Raw genomic sequence first — 24421 nt, 5'->3', positions numbered from 1 at the left:
GGACTCGATCTCTGCTTCGACAAGACGTGCCAGTAGCAACCGCGTCTCGAAACGTGGGACGGCAGACGAAAAACGGTTCGAAATAATGACCGGGCAGACGTGATGCCATGATACCCAGAAAGATGTCACCGGATTGTACTCATGGAATATTATACTCTCTGCGGTTGTGTGTACAGGTCCGGACACAATCGTTGCGTCCGAAGACTATCCTGGAGTTCGGAAAGGGGAACCCGCCTTGCCATGCCGAAGACAATCTGCGCGCTGAACCCCTTGTCATTGAAGTCAAGTTCAGGGGCTACTGAGGGAGTCCTGGACTAAAGGGTCCTCGGGCGTCCGGCCTGTTATCCATGGGCCGGACTGATGGGCTGTGAAGACACGAAGGCCGAAGACTGTACCCGTGTCCGGATAGGACTCTCCTTGGCGTGGAAGGCAAGCTTGGCGATCAACTATGAAGATTCCTTTCTATGTAACCGACTGTATGTAACCCTAGATCCCCTCGGTGTCTATATAAACCGGAGGGTTTAGTCCGGAGGGGAGATATTCATTACCATAGTCATACAGGCTAGACTTCTAGGGTTTTAGCCATTACGATCTCGTGGTAGATCAACTCTTGTAATACTCATATTCATCAAGATCAATCAAGCAGGAAGTAGGGTATTACCTACATAGAGAGGGCCCGAACCTGGGTAAACATTATGTCCTCTATCTCCTGTTACCATCGACCTTAGACGCACAGTTCGGGACCCCTACCCGAGATCCGCCGGTTTTGACACCGACAAGGGCCACCAGGCGCTCACCGTGAATCATCACCGGCAAGAGCATAGTCCGCTCGTCGCGGATGCTTGCGAGTGCATGGAGCGAGACCACGAGAGCCGTCGCCAGAGCGGGTGCGGGGGCGGCCTCCGCGGCAACCGGTGGCGGCAACTCGCCAAGCCCGTCGGCGGGTGTGTCCTCCTCGACGTAGTCGGCCGCCTCCAAGTAGAAGAGGCGCGGGCAGACGTGGCCCGGCACGTAGGGCTCATCGCAATTATAGCAAAGCCCCTAGCGACGGCGCTCGAGCTGCTCGGCCGGAGAGAGCCGGCGAAAGGGCCGCGTCATGGCCGGAGTGGTAGTCGCTGGTGCGGCCGGGGGCAGCCGGCCCGGCACAGGTGGTGTCGGGGGCGGCCTCGCTGGCTGTCGGCCACCCTGCGCCAGTGGCGCCTGCTGCAAGGACTGCGGCGACGCTCGAAGGCGCGAGCGTAGTACATGGCCATCTGGAGGTCCTGGGGTCCCTGAAGCTCCACGTCCACGTGGATGTGATACAGCACACCGCCGACGAAGAGCTCGGCCCGCTACTGAGCCGTCACGCCCGGCGCATGGCACGCCAGGGCCTGGAAACGGTCGGCGAAGTCCTGCACCGTGGAGGTGAAGGGGAGGCAGCCGAGTTCCGACAGCAGGCTCCCGCGTATCAGCAGCCCGAAACAAAGGAGGCATAGCTCGCGAAAGCGCTCCCATGGGGGCATGCCACCCTCGTCCTGCTCGAGGGCGTAGTACCAGGTCTGTGCAGCGCCCCGGCGATGATAAGAGGCGAGCCAGGTGCGGTCCGACGTGAGCGTGCGTTGCCCCCGAAAGAACTGCTCGCACTGGTTGAGCCAGTTGAGGGGGTCCTCGGTGCCGTTGTAGGTAGCAAAGTCGAGCTTGGAGAAACGCGGCGGTGTCTGAGCATGACGCCGTGGGCGTACAGCTCTGCGGTACGTAGCAGCGAAGAGGATGGCGCCGGGCCGGTGGACACAGGGGGTCCCCCGTGAAACGGCGGCCCGTCGAGGCCAGCATAGGGGCCCGCGGAGCCGGAGGGCCCGCCATACTGCAGGGTGGGCGTCGGCTATTCTGTGGCCATAGTGTAGACCGGCTGCGGTGACGACCCGACCAACCAGGCCGGAAGCGGCGACGACGAGGGGGGGAAACCAGACCTGCTGGATTGGAACGCCCGCCGGCGTGGTCGTCGCCGACCCGGTGCTGGGCGGCGGGGGCGCCGGCAGCTACAGCGGCTACTGCATGGGGGCGACGGGCATGGCGGAAGCCGCGATGGTCGGCGACGACCACTGCGGCTAGAGCGGGGTGGTGGCGGGAGGCGGCTGCAGCTGCAGCTGGGGCTGCAGCAGCGGCCCGTCGAGCACCGCGGAGGCTGCCGGGTGTGGCGGTTGCCTCGGCAGGAGCAGCGGTCCAGTGGCGGCGGCTGGTGGTGCGGCCGGCGGTGGCCTGTAGGGGCCGGCCAGGTAGAGGCGGATCCCCTGGACCGCGGGTGGCGATATCGCGGAGAGCTCCCGTGACCTCCTCCGGAGTGAAGACGGCGGGGACCGGTGCTGCGGCGGTGACAGGCACCGGCGGTGGAGGCGCGCTGGCCGTAGTGGACAGCGGGGCGGTGGTGGCGGCGGGCAGCGGGAGGGTTGGGGTGGGCGGGGCGAAGACATGATCGCAACCGAGCTAGCTGATACCAAAGTGGTAGGAACTACGGTTCTACCGGCTCTAGGCCGGAGGTTGTACGGGAAGGAGGGAGGTGGGCGAGGGCGAACACGCGGCAGGCGGCGGCTGGGCGCCGTCCTGCGCAGAAGAGGAGGCGGTGGCGATGAGAGGAGGCAGCTAGGGTTTAGGGTTTCCGGCTCCTCAGGGAGCGGGGCAATAGAATTGTCTTATTGCTTAATTTCCAAAAGAGTACTCCCTCCGTCCCATAATGTAAGGGAGTAATATGTAGAGATGGCACATTACATGGAGATCTCTCTCCCCCCTCCCCCCTTCTCTGAGCATGCGCGTGCATGTGTCTTTGCGGCTGTTTATATTATATAATCCCGATGCTAATAAAAATAAGATAACTTTTGAGCTAAGCCCCTAACTAAACGCGTTCAGTGGACCTCCTCCGGGTATAAGTTACCCCAGTCATAACACTACGAGTGCGACTTATCTGCTCTGTTCTCCATAATAACAGTTATTGAGTTGTTCTGAGGATGCTTACTAGCTACTCTAGTGAGATAATTCCGGTCATCAACAAAAATCCAAGGCTTTCTTTGAAGGACGTGTATGTATTAGGCTCTTAAGGGTCATGGAAGTTGGTTTATAGCATCATCCTAGAGACTATGATTTCTCTAGCAAGGGTAGAACTGATGCTGTGGAACCGAGTTAAATTGTATTACCTCCGTCCCAAAAAATGTTTGTTACCATTGTACCAGTGGAGAAACACAAACTGTAATTGCAGTTCAACAATCAGGGCCTTCAACATGACAACAACTGTAATTGCAGTTCCACTGCTTACTCAGCAATTATTCACCTCTAATTTTCATTATTCATTATACATCATGCATTTAAGTTGAACCAAACAGCTTTATTTGCGGGGTAAATTAAACCAACCCATTTTACTTGCGGGGGTAACTAAACCAAACCCTAATAGACAGATCTGAACACATGAGGAGAACTTTAAACAAAATTACCAAATGCTAAATAATCTTAAAAAATCAAGAATATCAACAAGAACACAAGGAAGACCAAAAAACATTACTGTATGAAGTACTACTACACAGCCAACCACATGTTGCTTCATGTGCAACCAATAATTAGATCAAGTACAAAATCCTTCATTGTGATGATTTTGTCTACAAGATGAAAAAGAGCATGATACGGTGGCCTAACTGGAAACACATCACAGAGCATCTAACTGGAAAGATTGCAGAGCATCTAACTGATGCACCTGATATCAATGTACATGAAATCCTCCTCCACTCCACACAAGTGCTGAACAGCATATTCATTCGTGCAGATAAGCCGGTCATGACGGTCTTTAGAGATAGCCTCCTCAAACTCCCTCTCCAACTCCCTTTCTTTCCCATGAAATTTTTCCAATGCCGGATGCACAATTTTGGTCCCTTGAGCCTCACAATACAGGCACCGAACATGTTCTATAGACCAAAAACATAGTAAATATCAAAAATTGCACTGAATATCATATTCAAGAGAACTGCATCCATGGAGTAACATTCTTCTTATCTCAGATGTAAAAAAAATATGTTGATCATTAAAGTGGAGTTTCTTTCCCCACTTTCTGAGCTCTCAACTGCTAGATCCCCACAGAAAATGCTGGTACTATGTTGCACAGTGCTACGGGCCTTTGGACACTAGGCTGGGCTGTGGCTCATATTATTCATGTAGGGAGCATGGAAGCGAATGTTAACTCTTGTACCTTCACCGGTGGTACAAAAGCAGCAGCTCTCCCTTTGTTTTCCTTTCCTTTCTGTTTAACCACATAGACTCTTACTTTCTACCAAAGAGCAATTCTCTACCATCTCCATGGATTTTAAGGTTAATTGTCATGAGTTTTCCAATTCCTGCCTTTTCAACCTATGGTAGCTTAGAGCATACCCATATCATGAACATCTCTATTGTATATTATTTTGCTTCCATTTGCACCTGGCCCCTTTCAGCACCTCTGACCCATAGACACAGACAAAATACTTTAGATCATGTAGAAGATTTTTGTGTGTGGCTGCACATTCAAATTGAAATCCTCTTCCTATTGCAAGGTGTCTACAAATTTACTCATGTTGTTGTTTACTACTCATAACTCAACATTCATAGTTATCTACATGGTTAAAACAAACAGACACAATGACATGGAAAACCTCAAACTTGTGCAGAAAGAAGAGAGAACCTGCAAATGGCGTTGGCACATCGACAAGACAGCATAGGGGCTCACCCTCCTCCTCATTATCGAATTCAGCAAAAAAGAGTAAGGGATATCTTTCTGCAGATGAAGAATCCTTCTGGGTCACCAAAAAATTTACATGCGAGTAACGGAATTTGCATGGGGAAGAAGACAGGAGATCATCCAGGACATCGGCGCAGTACTCAGGGCTGCCTATGGATTCATTTGCACCACAGATAATATGAAGATCATACATGGGTTCCTATAGGAAAAAATTAAAGAGCATATGGGGTTAATGAGTAGCTGTAAGATAGCATGGCTGCCATTATTGGTCACAATAAGGAAATAGAGAAAACTAGTTACCAACCCCATCTCGTAGCAAGTATTTATCCAATGCACCTTTCACCTTTTTGGCGATTCTTCTTTGTTTAGCCTCGGAACGCATCTTTGCCTCCAATGCGGGAACACGGTACCTCTTTTTAATTTGTTCAGGAGTAGGTTTTTGATTGGAAGACAATAAGCTGGCGATGAACTGCACGTTTTCGGAAGTGAGTTGGTCACCGTTCTGCAGCAGGAGGAAGGCAGGTCCGTTCAGCATCACGTCGACTGAACTGAGAAATGCTGCATGAGCCTCAGGGTTGGGGTGCCATGCTGCGGTGGCTGCAGCCTCGTAGGCTTCCTTGGCACTTGAGCACGGCCTTTGTTTCTCCATCTTGCTGACAGCATCATAGATGCCTGGTGCGCTGGTCCTGCATTCTTGTTGCCGGCGTATCGCCTCCATCTTAGCACCAGCAGATGCAGCAGCACTAATGTTGGGATCAACAAAAGGATGGTAAGCAAACGCCACATCAAAGTTTGGATCAGCCACGGACAGGTGAGCACAGGAGGCAACTAGGCATTGCACCAGTTGGTGCTCCGACAAATCGTGGTAGCGGGTTTGGAGGAATGAGGCAAGACCATAAAAGGAGCGGCTCTCCAATCGGGTAAGGCTTTTGGGGCCGATCATGTCCAACACCGGTGGATGGGGTGCTGCGAACATGACATCGTACCATATCATGTTGACAATGATGTTGGAGACGGGGTCGAAGGGGCCGTAGCAGTAACCGGCCATGAGCATGCTGCGGTGGTAGCGAGTGCGCAGCTCTGCACGCGGCAGCCTTGCCAGGGCTCGCAGGTAGAAGATGCGAATTGTGTCGAGAAGCGCCATCCTCAGAGACCGGGTGGCTTCGTATGGCATATCGGCAATGTTGCTGTGAGGTGGCCGAGAAGCTGCAAGGTTCCAAGCTTTCCCCGGGTCGGGAAGCGACCGTCCACCGAGCAACATTTGGATGTTCATACCCTGTGTCTGTGTCTGCATCACCGAGAGGAAACTGAGGACCTGTTGCAGTTGGGAGGACAGCGACATCCAAACACTGACGAGGCGTTCCGGCTGAGAGTGCTTGGCGACCTGCGCAGCCAACCTGAGGGCCGCCTCGAAGGCTGCCACTGATGCCAGTGACATGACCGAGAACCCCATCATGCCGCGGTCCGCCACTATCAGGCGCGCAGCGACGAGGAGGTCGGCGTCGGCGACCAGCAGGTATCGCACGGCCTCCCACCCGGCGAGGTACGAGAAGAAGTAGATCAGGAAGGCCACGAGGCCATCGAGTGAGCGCTTGGCCATCTCTCCCGGCTTGGTATCCTCCGAGACGTTGTCCATGAGGCCGGGGTGGAGGTCGGAGGTGACGAGGGTGTTGGGGTCGAGGAGGCCGATGCAGACGCCGGCGTCGAGGAAGCGGCCGCGGGTGGCGGGCGTCGCTTCCACAACGAGCATGTCGCACGCCTCTCTGTAGAAGGTGTCAATCATGGAGAGGAGCCGCGTCCTCTCCTCGATTTGCTCCGCTCTGTAGGGGATGAAACGACTCTCCGGCCGAATCACGCGGCTGAGACTGTTTCTGTTGCTGGTGCCCGCGCCGCCGCTCTTGGCCGCCGTCGATGGGGTCTTGGACGACATCACTCCTTCACTAGCTTCAGCTTCCCCTTCTCGATTTAGGGAACCCTACCAGGGCGGCGTCGAGGAGAGCGATGGTTTTGGTTCGGCTCCCTTCCTTTGTTTTTTGTTTCTTTGGCACTGCTTCGGCCTCCTTCTTTCTTTAGGGTAATATATAATCTTGCCGCTTTATTTTTTACTGCTATCAAAGGTTGAATTGTCATCGAAATTACATCTAAAACACAGTCGGGAGAACCCCCAACCAAACCTTACATAATTCCTCGCCTATCCCTAAGAGAGCCCGATGAGAGCTTGACAGTGAGGTGAGAGGAGGCAGCAGATCACGATGGGCATAAAACCCGATACTCGTAGCCTGAATCCGAAAAACCCTAACCTGTATAGCTCGAACCCGAAAACTAAAACACATTTTCATATAGCAACTCTAGAAACCCGAAATTTATTCACGAAATTCAGGTTTTTATTCTCGGTACCTGAACTATCTGAATAACCCGAAATTAGGAAAAGGCACCGAAAAAAATAGTCACCACTAGCTAAGGTCAAGCTCAACATAGCCTTTATTTACTCATGACCTAGTTTGTTTGACCCGTACGGACTACAGACCTTCCGATCGCCATCCACTCCCGACCCTGCCGCCACACACCACACACTCACGCACCAGCACGAACGTCACGACGCCATGATGCCCTTTGCTCTGCTCCTCGCAAGTCGGCGTTACGCCATCTCCTCGCCCAGAAACTCCCGGCCGGCGACAACCATCACCCCAGCTGTCGGAGTAATGGGCCACGGGTAGCCTAACCCGAGTCCCTGAGCATTTCAAGACATTGGGCCAGCTGCGCCCCCCAAGCATCAAGGATGAAGCGCCGCCTTCTGGTGGCCGGCTGGCTCATACGGCCGGCTGCCAGAAGACGGCCAAGCACCAGAAGACGGCCCCAAGACGGGCTGACTCCTAGCAGGCGGCCTCTAGAGAGGCCGGCTCCTAGCAGGCGGCCCACGACGCCCTCAAAGTCTGCGCCCCCATTAAGAAGATAAGACAGGATGTGGCTACAGTGTAGCCCATCGCCCCCATATCCAAGGCACGGCGTGGCCACGGTGCCCCGTACAGGCGGAGATCTCCGCACGGCGCGGCACTGTTGCCACTCCACCCTTGACGTCACCCTTGTCAGGCGGAGCCTTGCTCCCACGACGGCCTGTCGATACGGCCCGCAGGCGGCGGGCCCTACCAGGCAGCGAGAGCCCGGAGGGCGGCAGAACCTGACCAGTCGGACCCAAGGGAGGCCGACCTCTAGCAGGCAGCCCACTCCTCCCTCGAAGTCCGTGCACCATTAATCAGATGAGACAGGGTGTGGCTACAGTGATCTCCCACCGGACGGCGGGACTGTAACCACGCCCCCCCCCCTCCCCGACCAAGCATGTGTCATTAGCATCACGGCCACAGTAATAAGCCGCCGACCAGACCCGCAAGCAGCGGAGGCGGCTTGTCGGCTCCGCGCCAGACCAGTCGGCTGGGCCCACCAGGCGGCGGGCCCCAGCGGCCGGCGGAGAAGCCGGCGACAGAAGACACTGACAGTCGGGCCCTACACCCGGCTGGATTACCATTGTACCCCTGGGGGTAGGCCTATATAAACCCCCCAGGGCACCCATGCAAAGGGTTCCCAACCTATTAGACCTAGACCCATACATAGAGGGAGGAGAGAGCTAGCCCTGCTTTCTTCTACCTCTAGCAAACAGCTCAAGGAGCACCATTGTACTCACTAGTGCTTTAGTGATCATGCGGAGACCCCACAAAGCAGGACTAGGGGTGTTATCTCCTAGGAGAGCCCCGAACCTGGGTAAAGTACGCCGGCGTTCGTGTCTACGCCTCATCCCGCTTTCGGGCACTGGCGACGTTCTACTCGCTCCCACCATGATAAGTCATCCCTTGGCATATGTCGCACCCAACCCTCGACACCAGCCAGTGATGGTCGGCCACCTCCCTTCTTTCCTACCGCCACCTGCCTTCTATCACGTTGGCCGGCCACATCCCTCAGTCCATCATATCCCGCCGGCGGCCACTGGAGATTTGGAGTGAGAGGGCAAGGAAGGAGCAATAGTGTGCACCACGTCGGACGTCTTCCTTTTGTCCTGTCGGCCGCCGACGGCTCTTGATTATGGGTGCGAGTACATCAGGTCTTGGCTGCTCTAATTCGGGTAATTCGGGGAAACCCGAACCGAACCGAATTTCCTGGTACAAAATTTCTGCGCAAATTTTGGGTATCATTTTTTAGAACCCGAATTACCCCACCTGAATTTCCGGGTAAACCAGAACGGCCAGCGTGAGCAGCAGATGATCGTCGAGATTGGGGAGGCGAAGGGGTGGTGTGGTTGGCGGTGAGATGGGGGAGGCTCCCTGAGTGACAAGGTGAGAAAAAGGAGAAGAGGTACGAGCGGGTGTTTAGGAAGGGAGTTATTACATGGGGATGGTGCAAGTAATTAGCTCCTCAGCCGACGGGATAATAAGACTATCTAAAACCATAAGAATTTAATAGAATCGACAGCCATCGTCCCCAAGGGTGACACGGGCGGCTCCCCAAACCCACCGCCACCATGCACCCTCTCCTCCGCCCTTCCTCCCTCGTCGACTTCGGCTCCTCGTATGGCAAAGTCCCGACGTGGGTAGGCGGCGACGGGGTGGAATCCTTCTCGGTTTCCTTTCCCTTCCTCTCTTGTAGCCCTCCCTAACCCTAGTTGTCGCCGTCGGTGGGGATTCCCTCGTCGCGCTACTGGAGGTGCTCTGCTCGGTAGGTGATGGTCGCAGCCACAAATATAGTGGCGTGGTACCGTCTCTCTCCTCGACTTGGTGGTGCTCCGACCTTGTGCCCGCCCCAACCCCGATCTGGGGCCCGGCGGAGCTCTCCGGCCCAGTTGGTGGTCGTAGCATGCGGGGTTGTGGGCGCCGCCTCCATCGCGTGGTGGTCATGGTAGGGGGTCGGTGACTGGCTCGCTCGTCCTGACGCCGAGGGCCTAATGACCGAGGTGACGAACCCTGCCAAGATCTGGGGCAGGTTGGGGTCCGGTGAGCCGGATGGGCAGCCGTGACCAGAGGGTCGTGGCTGCCATCTTTCATGCGTGGTTTGGAGCTCCTATAGCCGCCCGGCTTTCCCTTTCCATTGCTCGTTGGTTGTACGTGTGGGGCACCAGTGAGGGTTGTGGTGGATCTCCTTCGCTGGGCGAAATATGTTTTGGCCGGCGGTGGTGCAGAGGGTTGGCCCTCTCGGATGCCGGGGCGGCATCCCTGTATGGCGAGGCCGCATATATGGCTCTGTGACAGGCGGTGTTGCGGTGGTGGCGGCGTTTCTCCTTGGTCACGTGGGTGGCGAGGAGGGAGGCGGTAGGAATCCTGGTGGTGGTGGTGGTGCTTCAGCAGCGGTGTATGTTGTGGAGGTCTGTTTTGGACTTTTGGTAGCGGTAGACTTGGACCGTGGTACCTCGAGTGAGACTCTGGGGGAAAGCTTCGCGCTTTGGTGCCGGTGGAGGCGATGCATGTGGGTGCCGCGTCCCTTTTGGGGGCATCGTTGTGGTCCCCCTCTTCGTGTCAGGGCTTCAGGTGAAAACCCTCGATCGTCTTTCGACCGCGGCAACGGCAGCGTGTGGCGTCGTCACCCCCTTGGGGGCGTCGCCATGGAGCTCATGCACCCTTCGGTCACGTCTCTTCGACATCGACGGGCGAGCTCGAATCCTCTTTCTCGATGCCCCCTTGGCTCTAGCAGGAGATGTTCCTGGCAGCTTCTTATCTTTTACACGTGACGTCGATGACATCGCTCTTGGTCCTAGGTGTCTGCAGGTAGGATCAGCGCACCACTGTCCGAAGCGAGATGGCATGGGGTCCTCTCCGGCGACAACTTGATGGGTGCGTTCCATCAAAGTCCGGTGGTCTCTCTTGGGAGGGGGGGTCTCTTCTTGTCAGTAGACAGTAGCCTAGGGTGTTTCGTCTTAGGGTTTTAATCTTGCTTTATCTTTGATTTTATTGGTTCGGCTATGTTGCTTTATATATAAAGCAAGGTGAAAGCCTTTTTCGATAAAGAATCGGCGGTCACCGAGTGGTCTGGCGATGGTCTCCTATCGGACTAAATAAATTAAGGAGGCTAATTCCCATGTATCTTTTTCTTAGTCCCATTGTTAATTTTGGTGGGATGAAACATCTTTTCAGATTCCCACGACTAGAATTCCTACCACACATCAAACATGTGACTGGGACTATCTTAATTCCTAACAAATTCCCATTCCCTTGCTTTCGGGTTGTCAAACACACTGCTACTGCTAGGGCGATCACCTGGTGACCAATGTTGTATGTCTGCTTCATATCATTATCTATACCTACTATTAAAAAGAGGTGATATTTTTTATTTCGTCCCGCTTCGTCTGGTCCCGCTTCAATTAACTTCACGTACGCTATTTGGTTTCGTTACTTGTCATCCGTTTTGGCCCAATGGAGAAAGCCCACCTGTTGGCGCACTGAGGCCCAGGTCCGAAGAGCTGGCAAAAAAAATTGCAGATGGGAAAGATATGAGAGGATTTTTTTTCTCCCGTTGCAACGCACGGACCTTTTTGCTAGTATCCCTATAATGACTAACAGGTGCTGCAGGACGAACGGCCGCTACAGCCGCCACCAGCAGCACCAGGAAATAGAACTGAACGCCCAACATATAAATTGTTGCTGTTCTGTATAGCTTTGTGATGAAGTGCCCACATGCAAACCTGGCATTAGATATCCACATACTCGAGTAGCATCAAGGATAATTTACATCATGGTTGACAAACTAACACCACACTTAAGAAGTTGAGATATACTTCAACAAAAGAATATAATAAACAGTTCTAGCAAATGTTAACTAAGCTTGAACAAGTGCTCCCAGGAAAGCTCTTCAAGAATCTCAATTTCAAGAGTCCATCTGATCTGTCTCGGAAAAAAAAAAGACCGAGCATGACTGCAAAGTAGAACGAAGTATGTTATATCATACAAAAATGGGATAAACTAATACATATTTAATTACTGGAGAAAACCATATCCTGATAGGGCTATCTCTAGTTTTATTGAAACACGGTAAAGAGAGAAATATTTCCAAATCGATGCAACCACAAAACTAAAATTTCCAAGTTAGGCAAGAGACACACCTGTCAAAAGATTCTGTTCTTCCATTTCAGCATTTCCGTAGCCCAATTCTTAATGGGATTCGCTCGAGCAATCATAGCATCCATGTTGGGATCAAAAAAGATCCAATCCTCTTTTAATGTGCACATCATATCAGCATGGAAGTCGCATGCACTGATAATCTCTTCATTACAAATGCTATGTTCTCCACGAGCCATTCCAACAAAGTCGTCGTAACACCCATAATATGATTCATGATATGGGTGAACAATTTTTTTCACTAGAAACTCACAGTGGAAGCAGCGAACTTTCCTCCAAACAAAAGTAATTATATTATCAGACTTCTCATAAAAAAAGAAAAACACAAAGCTAAGTGCAAAAGATGGATCTAAAAGCCAATGAAGAGAACCCCTTGATTCCGAAATTTAGAGTATGTAGGCTGCCTAGGACACATTACTATCTGCCAAAATATTTATAGTGGGACTAAAAGTTGCGCCAGGCATACATGCCATCACTGTCAAGGATGTGGAAATATCACTATGTTTGGGCCAGTGTTCCAAAAAGAACTGAGCAAAGCTTCATTAAGTCTGATTCATTGATTTCATTGGATCCATCAATTCAATGGCTGGATGTAATTTTCTCGGAGGAGATACCACAGATTTTTGGTAATCTATATATCTTATACAAACATATTTGGAAAATGCCATTTCTCATAAATTGTAGTTTACCAGCGTTTTGACTACGCACAAATTCCCCAGCAACAGAGGGGGCATTCTTCTAGTGTATTTTCAGAACTTCAGATTGCTAAATAATTAAGGGAGATGCTTAAGTGGTCTAAACCTTTCAGGTTTCTAATTTTTAATCTTTGTTTAAACCTTAAGAGACTAAAGAAAACGTACGAGACTTAATCATGCTAACTGTAACTGGTCTTTGTTAGTACGGAACGAGGGAAGCTTTGAGTACTTGGGCTATACACAATTCTGGAATATGCATGCAGAGCATAAACATAATTGCACTACAAAGTAAGGAGGTTCTAATTCTCACAAGCCAAGCACTCTTGTTTTACCACTTCTATTTCAACTAACTATGTAAATCACAAATACAAGATACCTACTGTGTGAAAGAGAGCTGAGAGCATACCATCAGATATCCAAGAACTAAATACTGGGACGCACAGGGGAGGTGTTTCCTTGTCATCTTCATCATCATTGCTGCATTCAGCGAAGAACAGTACTGGATCTGTGGCAGCAGAATTTGATCCCTCACGTGTTGCCCAAAAGTTGATGTGGGAGTATTCAAATTTGCCCTTTTTCTTAAAAAGATCAGCAGTTCCACCCTTGACCGCACGAGGATTCACACCACAAATAACATGAAGTTCGTAGTGCACCTATATAGAGCAAGACAGGAGAAGGGAGCTAATCACTAAACAGACGTTTAAGAAAACACAGGTATAAAAACAAAGAATACAACAACATAGGTGAATGCACGAACCCCTTGTTTCTGGGAGTAGCTCTTCAACGCAGCTTTGACCTTCCTGACATAGAAATTTTGGTCAGCCTTAAATTTTTTCTGAATCTCTGAAATGAACATTTTTTGGTTTTCAGATAAGAACTCCGAACTCGAGGCCAACTTGTCCAGTTGTTGAACCTGCTCATCTGACTTGGTAGGTGAAGATTTGGGTGACAAAGACATGGTTAGTCCCTCAAATCTGCAGTTCTTGACTGCATGGGTCAGCATCAATGACAGCTCAGTCGAATTCATGTTCAGGGCTTCCAGGATGAATTTCTCCAGCGCTTTAGGGTGAGGGTGCCATGAATTAACAGCTGCTTCCCTAAAGGCATTGAGGTACACATCAGACATATGATGACCATGTTGCTCTGCTATGTCGATGGCTGACCAAACATCAGCATTGCTCTTGAGCAGGAACCAGATGGCATCATGCTCAGTCAGATGGCGGAAGAGGCGGCGGAGGAAGGCAATAAGGCCATAGAGGGAGCAGCACTCAATTCGCATAAGGGCATTGGTGCATATCATGTCCACCTCAAAATCAAGCGCATACTCATGCTGCGTGGAGATTACAGAGTCATACCAGATGGTGTTGAAAATGATGTTGGAGACAGGTTCCATCAGACCATAGCAATAACCAGCCCTGAGAAGGTTGCAATGGTGATGTTTGCGCAAGCTATCCCTAGGCAGCTTAGAAAGTGCCTCTAGGTAGAGCAGGTGGATCTTGTCGAGAAGCAACAGCTTAAGAGACTCTGTATATCGAAATGTCACAGTCACACCGATCTCTACCTTCCCATGTGCAACGCTCACCATAGATCCTGCGTCCCCATCAGGCGGCCATTTGATCCATGACTTTAGGCTCTCGCCTGAGCAACAGCTCCAGGCGCCTTATAGTTCGAGGGGGCAGGCGATGCACCTGCAAAAGGTTAGAGACCTTGCTCAGCCGAGACACCACCGACAGCGACGCGTTCACCAGGATGGCTGGTTCAGGGTGCCTCGCAGAGGCAGCGGCACACTCCAGGGCGATCTTGGAGGTAGGAGATGAGATGTCGAACGCGGGCCTGTTGTGAATCTTGGCAATGCTAGACGCCAAGCACGACTTGTCACGATCTCGATTGATGAGATGCACGGCGGCGAGAAGGTCGGCCCTGGCCAGGCGCAGGTAGCGCAGGGCTTCCGTCTCCGCGAGGTAGCGGAAGTGGAACAGGAGGAAGCTGACCAGACCTTCCAGCGACAGCCGCGCGATGGTCATGGCGTTCGCCATGTGTCTGGGCAGCAGTATCCGGAAAATTCTGCGATCCTGAGTGTCAGTGGAGATCTTGGAGAAGATCAATTTTCTAGTAGCCCCTTCTTGACTCTCGGTGCTGGGCATCCGCTGCGAGTAGGCGATGGTGTTGAGGATGATATTGGAGACTGGGTCGAGGAATCCGAAGCACACGCCGGCCTTGAGAAGGCAGGGAGCCAGTGCGGGGGTCCTCCGTACAGGCAACCTATCGAGCGCCGCCTTGTAGAAGCCGTGGATGTCGTCGAGCAGGAGGAGTATGTCCTCCTTCACGGTTTCTGGTGTAACGTTTCGACGTAGCCGTCGCCGATGCGGCGGACAGGCTTGCCATACATGTGGACGGACCAGCGACTTGCTCTCTTCTCCGGCGAGGGTGGTGCTTCCTGATTCGTTCGGATTTCGGTGCTGCGGAGGGTGAGGGAAGGACGGAGATTAGAATAGGGGAGGACGAGGCCTGGAAGAAACCCTAATAATAAGAACAAGGTGGACCACACCAAACTATATACTCAGAAAAGTCCCACAAATATGGTCAAGGTTTTAGAATTTCGGGGGTATTTGATCCAATTGACCGTTCCCTGCGCTGTTACAGGGCGTTGGTGGTGGGCCGCCCAGTACGACGTGGCTAGTCATGCTAACGACACTCGAACTATTGTCCCTATTTTTTTATTTATTTTAAGTTAAATGCAAATATATTCTAAAATTTTAAATGTATTTTATAAATTTTAAAACACGAATTTAAAAGTTTAACATATAGTATAAAACTTTGTTAGCCCAGTTTTAAAAAATGTTCCTGAAAATTAAAAAAAATTGTGTTTCAACAAATGTACAGGAGTTTTCTAAAATGTGTATAAAATATAAATAATTGTTTGCGTAGTGTAAAAAATAATCTGCAACATTAAAAATTGTACATTGCTTTTTATGAAAATATTCCCGCGTTTCAAAACATGTTTGTCTCATTTAAGAAAATATTACAGACAATGTAAAAATATGTTCGCATAGGTTAATAAATGTTCATTTCCACTAAAAATTGTATGCAACATTTTAAATAAATATTCAGGTGTTTCTAAAATAATCAATTTAAAAATGTGTACACAATGTAAAAAAAATCTGTTGTTTAATATTTTTTATTTCCATTATAAAGTATATAATATGTATTTAGAAAATGTTACCATGTAATCAAAAAAGTGTTCAAAACATGTATTTGAAAAATGTGCGTCATAAATTTCTAGCGGTGTATCAGAAAAATAATTCCTGTGTGCTCTAAAAATGTACATTGGATACCATGATAAAAGTAAATATGTGTTAAAAACGATAAAAACTGAGAAAGAAACAATGGAAAAGCAAAAAACAGAAGAATAAAGAAAACCAACAAAAGTAGAAAACTAATGTAGAACGATAAAAAAACAGTGCCAAATTTAAAAAGATACAAAATAAAAATAAATAAAGAAGCAAAATGAAATGAAATAGAAAAAAGGAGCATTTTTTTAGGGATGAGTAACATCGGAGCAGAACGAACCTACAGCGCGCAACCAGCAAACTGCACTAATAGGCCAGCACGCTAGTCGTTGCCCGTAGGCGATTGCTAATTCGGAATCCGTACAGGAGACGTCTATATCTGTTTTTTTTTTTTTTTGGTAAATGTTTAGAGCCGGCGCACCGGTCCAATCTTTGGCCGGTCACGCTCGTTCCGCTCACGTTACGTCTGGTGGACCCACTCCCCATCTAAAGCGATCGCTCGCACTCCTCTTTCATCTTATCTCATTCCTTATCGTCTCCTCTCTCCTCCTCACCTACCCCCAGCCATGGCGTGAAGCCCTTTGCTCCTGCTGGCCATTTTCTCCTCCATCTCGTGAAGCCCTTTGCTCCTGCTGGCCATTTTCTCCTCCATCTCTAGCCGTCAAGCTACCCCACGCCTCCTCGCCTCTCGGTCGCGAACACAGCCACCCGAGCAGGGAGGAGTGCGCAGCTGGGCGCGCTCATCGCCATGGGTTGCTCGCAGCCGGGTGCGCCCCTCTCCATGGCCGGCGAAGCCGGATGCGTTAGCCGCCATGGCCGAGCTGCAATTGACCACGTCAATGACGAGTTTTTGCTACAACCTTGTTTTGATTTTGTTGGAACCGGCTCATGTTTTTGCTTCCAACCACCCCCGCCCAAAATCTCCTCCCACGGTGTTTTTTGCTGGAACTGGTGAACGATTTTGCTACAACCGTTTTGATTTTTTGTTACTGCCTATGTTTGTCGAATTTTTGCTACATCCCATCTCCATGACATGCAAGACCCAGGACTGTGTTTCTTGATGCAACCTTTTGTCAGTTTTTTGTTACCACGGGTGTTGACGATTGCTACATTCATTCTCATGAGATGCTACATCCCTATCTTTTCCGATCGATTATTTTTTGCTACAACCATGTTTGATTTTGTTGGAACCGAAGTCAAATTTTGCTACTTCCGTCCACGGCGGCAATGGATTTTTGTTGCTGCAACCGTATCGGAGTTTTGCCACTATCAGAGATGTCATTTGCTACTAACAGAGTTTGCTAACATGGTGGTAGACAGCGGACACAATGGTACTGCGACCTTGACGGCGATGTGGAACCTGCGGGAAATATGCTGGAACCAGGTGGCCTGAATACTTCGACCATTGCAAAATGAGCTTCAACCAGCGACTTGAAATGCTACAAGCGGCAAATTTGGTTGCTGGAACCATATATAGTGATTTTTTGCGAGTTACTTCGTCGTCTCCATGGGTCCATCGACTGCGGATATAAGCTGTAAGCAGGGGACGGCGTCGGAGCTGCAGGCAGGGGACAACAGCGGAGCTAAGCTGCAAGCAGGGGATGACGACGGAGCTGCAAACATCGACGCGGTGGGAGGAGCATCTGGTGGCGCGCATGAGGATTTTTCATGCTGGAACCGGCGAGGATTCGTGCCTCCATGGATCAATTTTTTTCGAGCGGGAGGAGGAGATTGTGTGAGGGCGGCGAGCGGCGGCAAACGTCAGCGAGCCCGGCGTGCGGCGGTGCTTCGGACTCGGTCGCCTCGCGGGGGATTATGGCGGGGGTCGATAGCGCCGCAGCCTCCTGTCGCTGATGTGCGGCGCTCGCTCAAGAAGAAGGACAAAGCGCGGAAGGCATATCCGATGGCTAGCAATCATTGCATCGCTAAGAATCCTACGGTCCTAGGTGGACCGGCCGAATCGTTCCGCCGGTGCGCCGACGCAGAGTAGCGCCCTTTTTCGGATTTGCTATTTTATAGTCGACTGTTTTTCAATTCGTTGTAATTCAAATCTCTGTCTGTCCGATCTTTGCTCTGAGATTCACGCTCGGTCGGCTGTTTTTTGTGTTGGTTTTTGTTATCGGGCGCGGTTTTCTTCTTCCGCCCGTTTTCATCGGCCCGCCCCGTCCTGGCTGGGCACGTTTTTGTCTTTTTTGAATTTGGGAGCGGGGTATCTGGTCGTTCCTCTTTCTCATCCCTTCGCATTTGGACAAGGCAGAGAGAGAGAGCTCGAGCGGCGGAAGAGGCGGAGGTGATTGCTTGCGTTCATGGCGATTTCGAGCTCATCCACCACAGGATACTGATTTCTCCCTCTTCTCCTCGTTCGTGGGCTACTCTGGTTCGTTTTCCTTGTCTCTCGCGCTTTGCCCATGCTTTTTTGTGGCCGTGTAGTTCTAGATCTGGTGATTTTTTGGCATCGTGGTGATTGTTTTGTGGTCCGCGGGATGTGCATGTCGATGCCGTGGTGTTCTAGTCCGCCACGGTGCCATGATTGTTCGTGTGAGTTTTGGGAGGAGCCTGCAGTGCGCCTTGTGTAGTCTCATGTTTTTGTTGTGGGCGCAGACCAAATTCCAGGCCGATTGTGTTCTCGCTGTTGATTTGTAGGTAGGTGTAGAGAATAAGTTCTGCTGCTGTCGATGTGAAGGTAGCTTAGTAGGCTTTAGTTAACAGTGGTGGATCCCGTAACTTGTCTCTGAAGGAGGAGGTGTGGTTATAGTCCCTGAATTTCTTCATGTTTGTTTACGTTTTGTCCCATGATGTTGTTCATTCTGGTCGTTAATGAACTTCTCTGCAACTTGTTAGACCAAGGTTTTGTGTACCCTCTTGAATTTCATGCGTGTTAGACCAAGGTCTTGCAGAGATATGTGCATGAGTTCTGCTGTTCAATTTTTAACTCTGTTAGTTGCGCTATATGTTCACTGCAACTTGTAATGTAGAGCTTCACTGCTATCTTATGCGCCGTATGTAGCTGTGTTGTAAATTTGTACCCCTGTTTTTGCCCTGTTTCCCATTTTGTATCTTGCAGTAAAGTACTGTGAAACTTGCTCCCCTAATTTTCTATCTGGCTAACTTGTTCTTTAGTTACGCCTGTTTTCCCTTAATTTTGTCACTTTCTATCCTTTTGGTCACATTCCCATCCTTTTTTCTGAAGGTGCTGATGACCCACAAGTATAGGGGATCTATCGTAGTCCTTTCGATAAGTAAGAGTGTCGAACCCAACGAGGAGCAGAAGGAAATGATAAGCGGTTTTGAGCAAGGTATTCTCTGCAAGCACTGAAATTATAGGTAACAAGTAGTTCGGTGATAAGATAATTTGTAACGGGTAACAAGTAACAAAAGTAAATAAAGTGCAGCAAGGTGGCCCAATCCTTTTTGTAGCAAAGGACAAGCCTGGAAAAACTCTTATATAGAGAAAAGTGCTCCCGAGGACACATGGGAATTATCGTCAAGCTAGTTTTCATCACGTTCATATGATTCGCGTTCGGTACTTTGATAATTTGATATGTGGGTGGACCGGTGCTTGAGTGCTTCCCTTACTTGGACAAGCATCCCATTTATGATTAACCTCTATTGCAAGCATCCGCAACTACAACAAAAGTATTAAGGTAAACCTAACCATAGCATGAAACATATGGATCCAAATCAGCCCCTTACGAAGCAACGCATAAACTATGGTTTAAGTTTCTGTCACTCTAGCAACCCATCATCTACTTATTACTTCCCAATGCCTTCCTCTAAGCCCAATTAATGGTGAAGTGTCATGTAGTCGACGTTCACATAACACCACTAGAGGATAGACAACATACATCTCATCAAAATATCGAACGAATACCAAATTCACATGACTACTAATAGCAAGACTTCTCCCATGTCCTCAGGAACAAACGTAACTACTCACAAAGCATATTCATGTTCATAATCAGAGGAGTATTAATATGCATAAAGGATCTGAACATATGATCTTCCACCAAATAAACCAACTAGCATCAACTACAAGTAGTAATCAACACTACTAGCAACCTACAGGTGCCAATCTCAGACTATGAGACAAGAATTGGATACAAGAGATGAACTAGGGTTTAAGAGGAGATGGTGCCGGTGAAGATGTTGATGGAGATTGCCCTCTCCCGATGAGAGGAGCGTTGGTGATGACGATGGCGATGTTTTCCCCCTCCCGGAGGGAAGTGTCCCCGGCAGAACAGCTCTGCCGGAGCCCTAGATTGGTTCCGCCAAGGTTCCGCCTCGTGGCGGTGGAGTCTCGTCCCGAAAGCTTGCTTATTATTTTTCTTCGGACGAAAGACTTCATATAGAAGAAGATGTGCACCGGAGGGCCAACAGGGGGCCCATGAGGCAGGGGGCACGCCCAGGGGGGTAGGGCGCGCCCCCCACCCTCGTGGACAGGTGGAGGCCCCCCTGACGTATTTCTTCCGCTCATTATTTTTTATTATTTCTAAAAATAACTTTCGTGGAGTTTCAGGACTTTTGGAGTTGTGCAGAATAGGTCTCTAATATTTGCTCCTTTTCCAGCCCAGAATTCCAGCTGCCGGCATTCTCCCTCCTTATGTAAACCTTGTAAAATAAGAGAGAATAGGCATAAGTATTATGACATAATGTGTAATAACAGCCCATAATGCAATAAATATCGATATAAAAGCATGATGCAAAATGTACGTATCAACTCCCCCAAGCTTAGACCTCGCTTGTCCTCAAGCGGAAGCCGATAACGATAAATATGTCCACATGTTTAGAGGTAGAGGTGTCGATAAAATAAAATACGGACATGAGGGCATCATGATTATTTTCATAACAGCAACATATATGGATATTGTCATATGATTTCTTATGCTCAAGTAATAATCTATCCATAATGTCAAGTATGAATCAGAAACTTTATTGAAAACTAACAAACTATAATCTCAATCATTGAAGCAATTGCAATTTATCATAACATCAGAAAGAGTCTATGTCAGAGCCTTTTAGCAAGCCCACATACTCAACTATCATTTAGTCTTTCATAATTGCTAACACTCACGCAATACTTGTGGTTACGGAGTTTCAATCGGACACAGAGAAAGATAGGGGCTTATAGTTTCGCCTCCCAACCTTTTACCTCAAGGGTAATGTCAACAATAATAATTCATGCTAACTTACATCCAATTAGATATATATATCAGGATCTTTCCAACATACTGTGCTTGCCAAAGGATAAAATGTAAAAAGGAAAGGTGAAGATCACCATGACTCTTGCATAAGGTAGAAAATAATAAAAGATAGGCCCTACGCAGAGGGAAGCAGAGGTTGCCATGCACTTTTAGGGTTGGATGCACAAAATCTTAATGCGAAAGAACGTCACTTTATATTGCCACTTGTGATATGAACCTTTATTATGCAGTCCGTCGCTTTTATTTCTTCCACATCACAAGATCGTATAAAGCTTATTTCCTCCACACCAATCAATCATACATATTTAGAGAGCAATTTTTATTGCTTGCACCGATGACAACTTACTTGAAGGATCTTACTCAATCCATAGGTAGATATGGTGGACTCTCATGGCAAAACTGGTTTAAGGGTTTTTGGAAGCACAAGTAGTATCTCTACTTGGTGCAAAGAATTTGGCTAGCATGAGGGGGAAAGGCAAGCTCAACATGTTGGATGATCCATGACAATATACTTTATCTCAGATATAAGAAAACATAACCCATTACGTTGTCTTCCTTGTCCAACATCAACTCTTTAGCATGTCATATTTTAATGAGTGCTCCCAATCATAAAAGATGTCCAAGATAGTATATTTATATGTGAAACCTCTCTTTCTTTATTACTTCCTATTAATTGCAACGATGACCAAGGCTATGTTTGTCAACTCTCAACAATTTTTAATCATCATACTCTTTCTATGTGAAGTCATTACTCTTCATAAGATCAATATGATCTCTTTGTTTCTTTTTATTCTTTTCTCTTTTCTTTTATTCACTCAAGATCATGGCAAGATAATCAAGCCCTTGACTCAACACTAATCTTTATTATATATAGCTCACGAACTCGATTACATAGAGGGATCATAAAGAAAAACTCAAAAATAGATCATACCAAAACTTTATTCTACTAGATCAAGATACTACTAATAGGATCGAACTAAGAAAAACGGTAAAGATAGGAGATGTGGTGGTGATACGATACCGGGGCACCTCCCCCAAGCTTGGCAGTTGCCAAGGGGAGTGCCCATACCCATGTGATTATGTCTCCTTTGTTGAAGAAGAAGATGATGGTTTAGTTGATGGCGTAGTCTTCTTCCTTAATTTGCGCTTGAGGACAGAATTTTGATCCCTCAAGTCATCAATATCCTGCTCCAGGCTTAATATCTTTTTGCATAATTCCTGCTTGTTTTTCTGCAAGAGACAAAAAGGGATAAACTCGACCTTAAATTTCTTAGCTCTATCAGGGAGGCTTGACTTTTTGAACTCCACATGCATGTCCCCAGGTTGAGGTAATGGGACTTCATCTTCATCAGAGCTCGTCTCCTTTCTCTTGGGCTCATAGTCCTCTTCTTCTTCCGCAGTCCAACCACAATGCTCCACATCCCCATAGACCTTAGGATCTGCAAGGTAATCAGGCACATAGCTTTCTCCTTCCGAATCCTGGGACGACATGTTGCTCTAATCTGCAGCAAGACAGCTCGAAACAAAGACATGAGATATTTGCATGATACGGAGGTCAAAACCTTCGGGAGAATATATAATGAATTTTTACCGACCAAAATACGTAACGTGCAAGAAAACGGAGTCCGGAGAGCACACGAGGTGCCCACGAGGTAGGGGGCGCGCCCAGTAGGGTAGGGCGCGCCCTCCACCCTCGTGGAGCCCTCGTGTCCTTCCCGGACTGCTTCTTATTTTTCTAAATATTCCAAAACGGAGAAAAATTGCCATTAGAACTGTTTTGGAGTCGGTTTACTTACCGTACCACGTACCTATTCCTTTTCGGAGTCTGAAACGTTCTGGAAAGTGTCCCTTATGTATTCCTCCGTGGTTACTGTTTCAATAACATTAGTTTCAACATTTATAGGATTACCTGAGATATAATGTTTGATTCTTTGACCGTTCACCACCTTCGGATTTGTGCCTTCGAAGTTGTTGATTTTTATGGCACCGGAACGATAGATCTCCTCGATAACGTAAGGGTCTTCCCATTTAGAGAGAAGTTTTCCTGCAAAAAATCTTAAACGAGAGTTGTATAGCAACACATAATCACCTACATTAAACTCACGCTTTTGTATTCTTTTGTCATGCCATCTTTTAACTTTTTCTTTAAACAATTTGGCATTCTCATAAGCTTGGGTTCTCCATTCATCAAGTGAGCTAATGTCAAATAACCTCTTCTCCGGCAAGTTTGAAATCGTAGTTGAGCTCCTTAATAGCCAATAAGCCTTATGTTCTAGTTCGAGAGGTAAGTGACATGCTTTTCCATAAACCATTTTATACGGAGACATACCCATAGGATTTTTATATGCAGTTCTATAGGCCCATAATGCATCATCAAGTTTCTTGGACCAATTCTTTCTAGATCTATTAACAGTCTTTTGCAAAATTAATTTGAGCTCTCTATTACTCAATTCTACTTGACCACTAGACTGTGGGTGATAAGGAGATGCAATTCTATGATTAACATCATATTTAGCAAGCATTTTACGGAAAGCACCATGAATAAAATGTGAACCACCATCAGTCATTAAATATCTAGGGACTCCAAACCTCGGAAAAATAACTTCTTTAAGCATCTTAATAGAAGTGTTATGATCAGCACTACTAGTTGGAATAGCTTCTACCCACTTAGTAACGTAATCAACATCAACTAAAATATGTGTATATCCATTAGAGGCAGGAAAAGGTCCCATATAATCAAAGCCCCAAACATCAAATGGTTCAATAACAAGTGAATAATTCATAGGCATTTCTTGACGTCTACTAATATTACCAATTCTTTGACATTCATCACAAGACAAGACAAACTTACGGGCATCCTTGAAGAGAGTAGGCTAATAAAAACCGGATTGCAATACCTTATGTGCAGTTCTGTCTCCAGCGTGGTGTCCTCCATAAGCCTCGGAGTGACACTTGCGTAGGATCTGTTCCTGTTCATGCTCAGGTACGCAACGTCTAATAACACCATCTACTCCTTTATAAAGATGTGGGCCATCCCAAAAGTAATATCTCAAATCATAGAAAAACTTTTTCTTTTGCTGGTATGTGAAACTAGGTGGTATAAATTTAGCAACAATATAATTAGCATAATCAGCATACCATGGAGCAATACGAGAGGCATTTATGAAATTTAATTGTTCATCAGGAAAGCTATCATCAATAGGTAGTGGGTCATCAAGAACATTTTCTAACCTAGACAAGTTGTCTGCAACGGGGTTCTCAGCTCCCTTTCTATCAATAATATGCAAATCAAATTCTTGTAGCAAGAGAACCCATCTAATAAGTCTAGGTTTAGCATCTTTCTTTTCCATAAGATATTTAATAGCAGCATGATCCGTGTGAATAGTTACTTTAGAATCAACAATATAAG

At 48.2% G+C, this 24421-nt stretch overlaps 1 protein-coding gene and 1 long non-coding RNA gene across 2 annotated transcripts; one reads left to right on the top strand and one right to left on the bottom strand.

Annotated features, from left to right (window-relative positions):
• Positions 1 to 3250: 3250 nt before the first annotated feature.
• Positions 3251 to 7110, bottom strand: LOC123497598 (uncharacterized). The gene is made up of 3 exons (XM_045234221.1): positions 5037 to 7110; positions 4676 to 4931; positions 3251 to 3926 (listed from the first exon to the last, which is right to left on the bottom strand). The coding sequence occupies exons 1-3, from the start codon at positions 6660 to 6662 to the stop codon at positions 3706 to 3708; spliced, it is 2103 nt and encodes a 700-aa protein (XP_045090156.1). The 5' UTR covers positions 6663 to 7110; the 3' UTR covers positions 3251 to 3705.
• Positions 7111 to 16303: 9193 nt separating this feature from the next.
• On the top strand, positions 16304 to 19344 carry LOC141042322 (uncharacterized). Its single transcript, XR_012204609.1, has 2 exons — positions 16304 to 18188; positions 19002 to 19344. It is a non-coding gene; the product is annotated as an uncharacterized lncRNA (long non-coding RNA).
• Positions 19345 to 24421: the final 5077 nt, after the last annotated feature.

The sequence above is a fragment of the Aegilops tauschii genome, chromosome 3 (genome assembly GCF_002575655.3).
Source record: "Aegilops tauschii subsp. strangulata cultivar AL8/78 chromosome 3, Aet v6.0, whole genome shotgun sequence".
In the NCBI taxonomy this organism is placed as follows: Eukaryota; Viridiplantae; Streptophyta; class Magnoliopsida; order Poales; family Poaceae; genus Aegilops; species Aegilops tauschii.
Note: the sequence above shows the minus strand (reverse complement) of the source record. Positions and strands in the feature narration are given on the sequence as shown.

Excerpts from the sequence above, each read along its gene's own strand:
- LOC123497598 (XM_045234221.1), bottom strand. The coding sequence starts at position 6,662 with ATGTCGTCCAAGACCCCATCGACGGCGGCCAAGAGCGGCGGCGCGGGC. Across the intron at positions 4,932-5,036 it reads AATACTTGCTACGAGATGGG|GAACCCATGTATGATCTTCA; the intron begins GTTGGTAACTAG and ends TTTTTCCTATAG. Across the intron at positions 3,927-4,675 it reads TGTGCCAACGCCATTTGCAG|AACATGTTCGGTGCCTGTAT; the intron begins GTTCTCTCTTCT and ends TTTGGTCTATAG.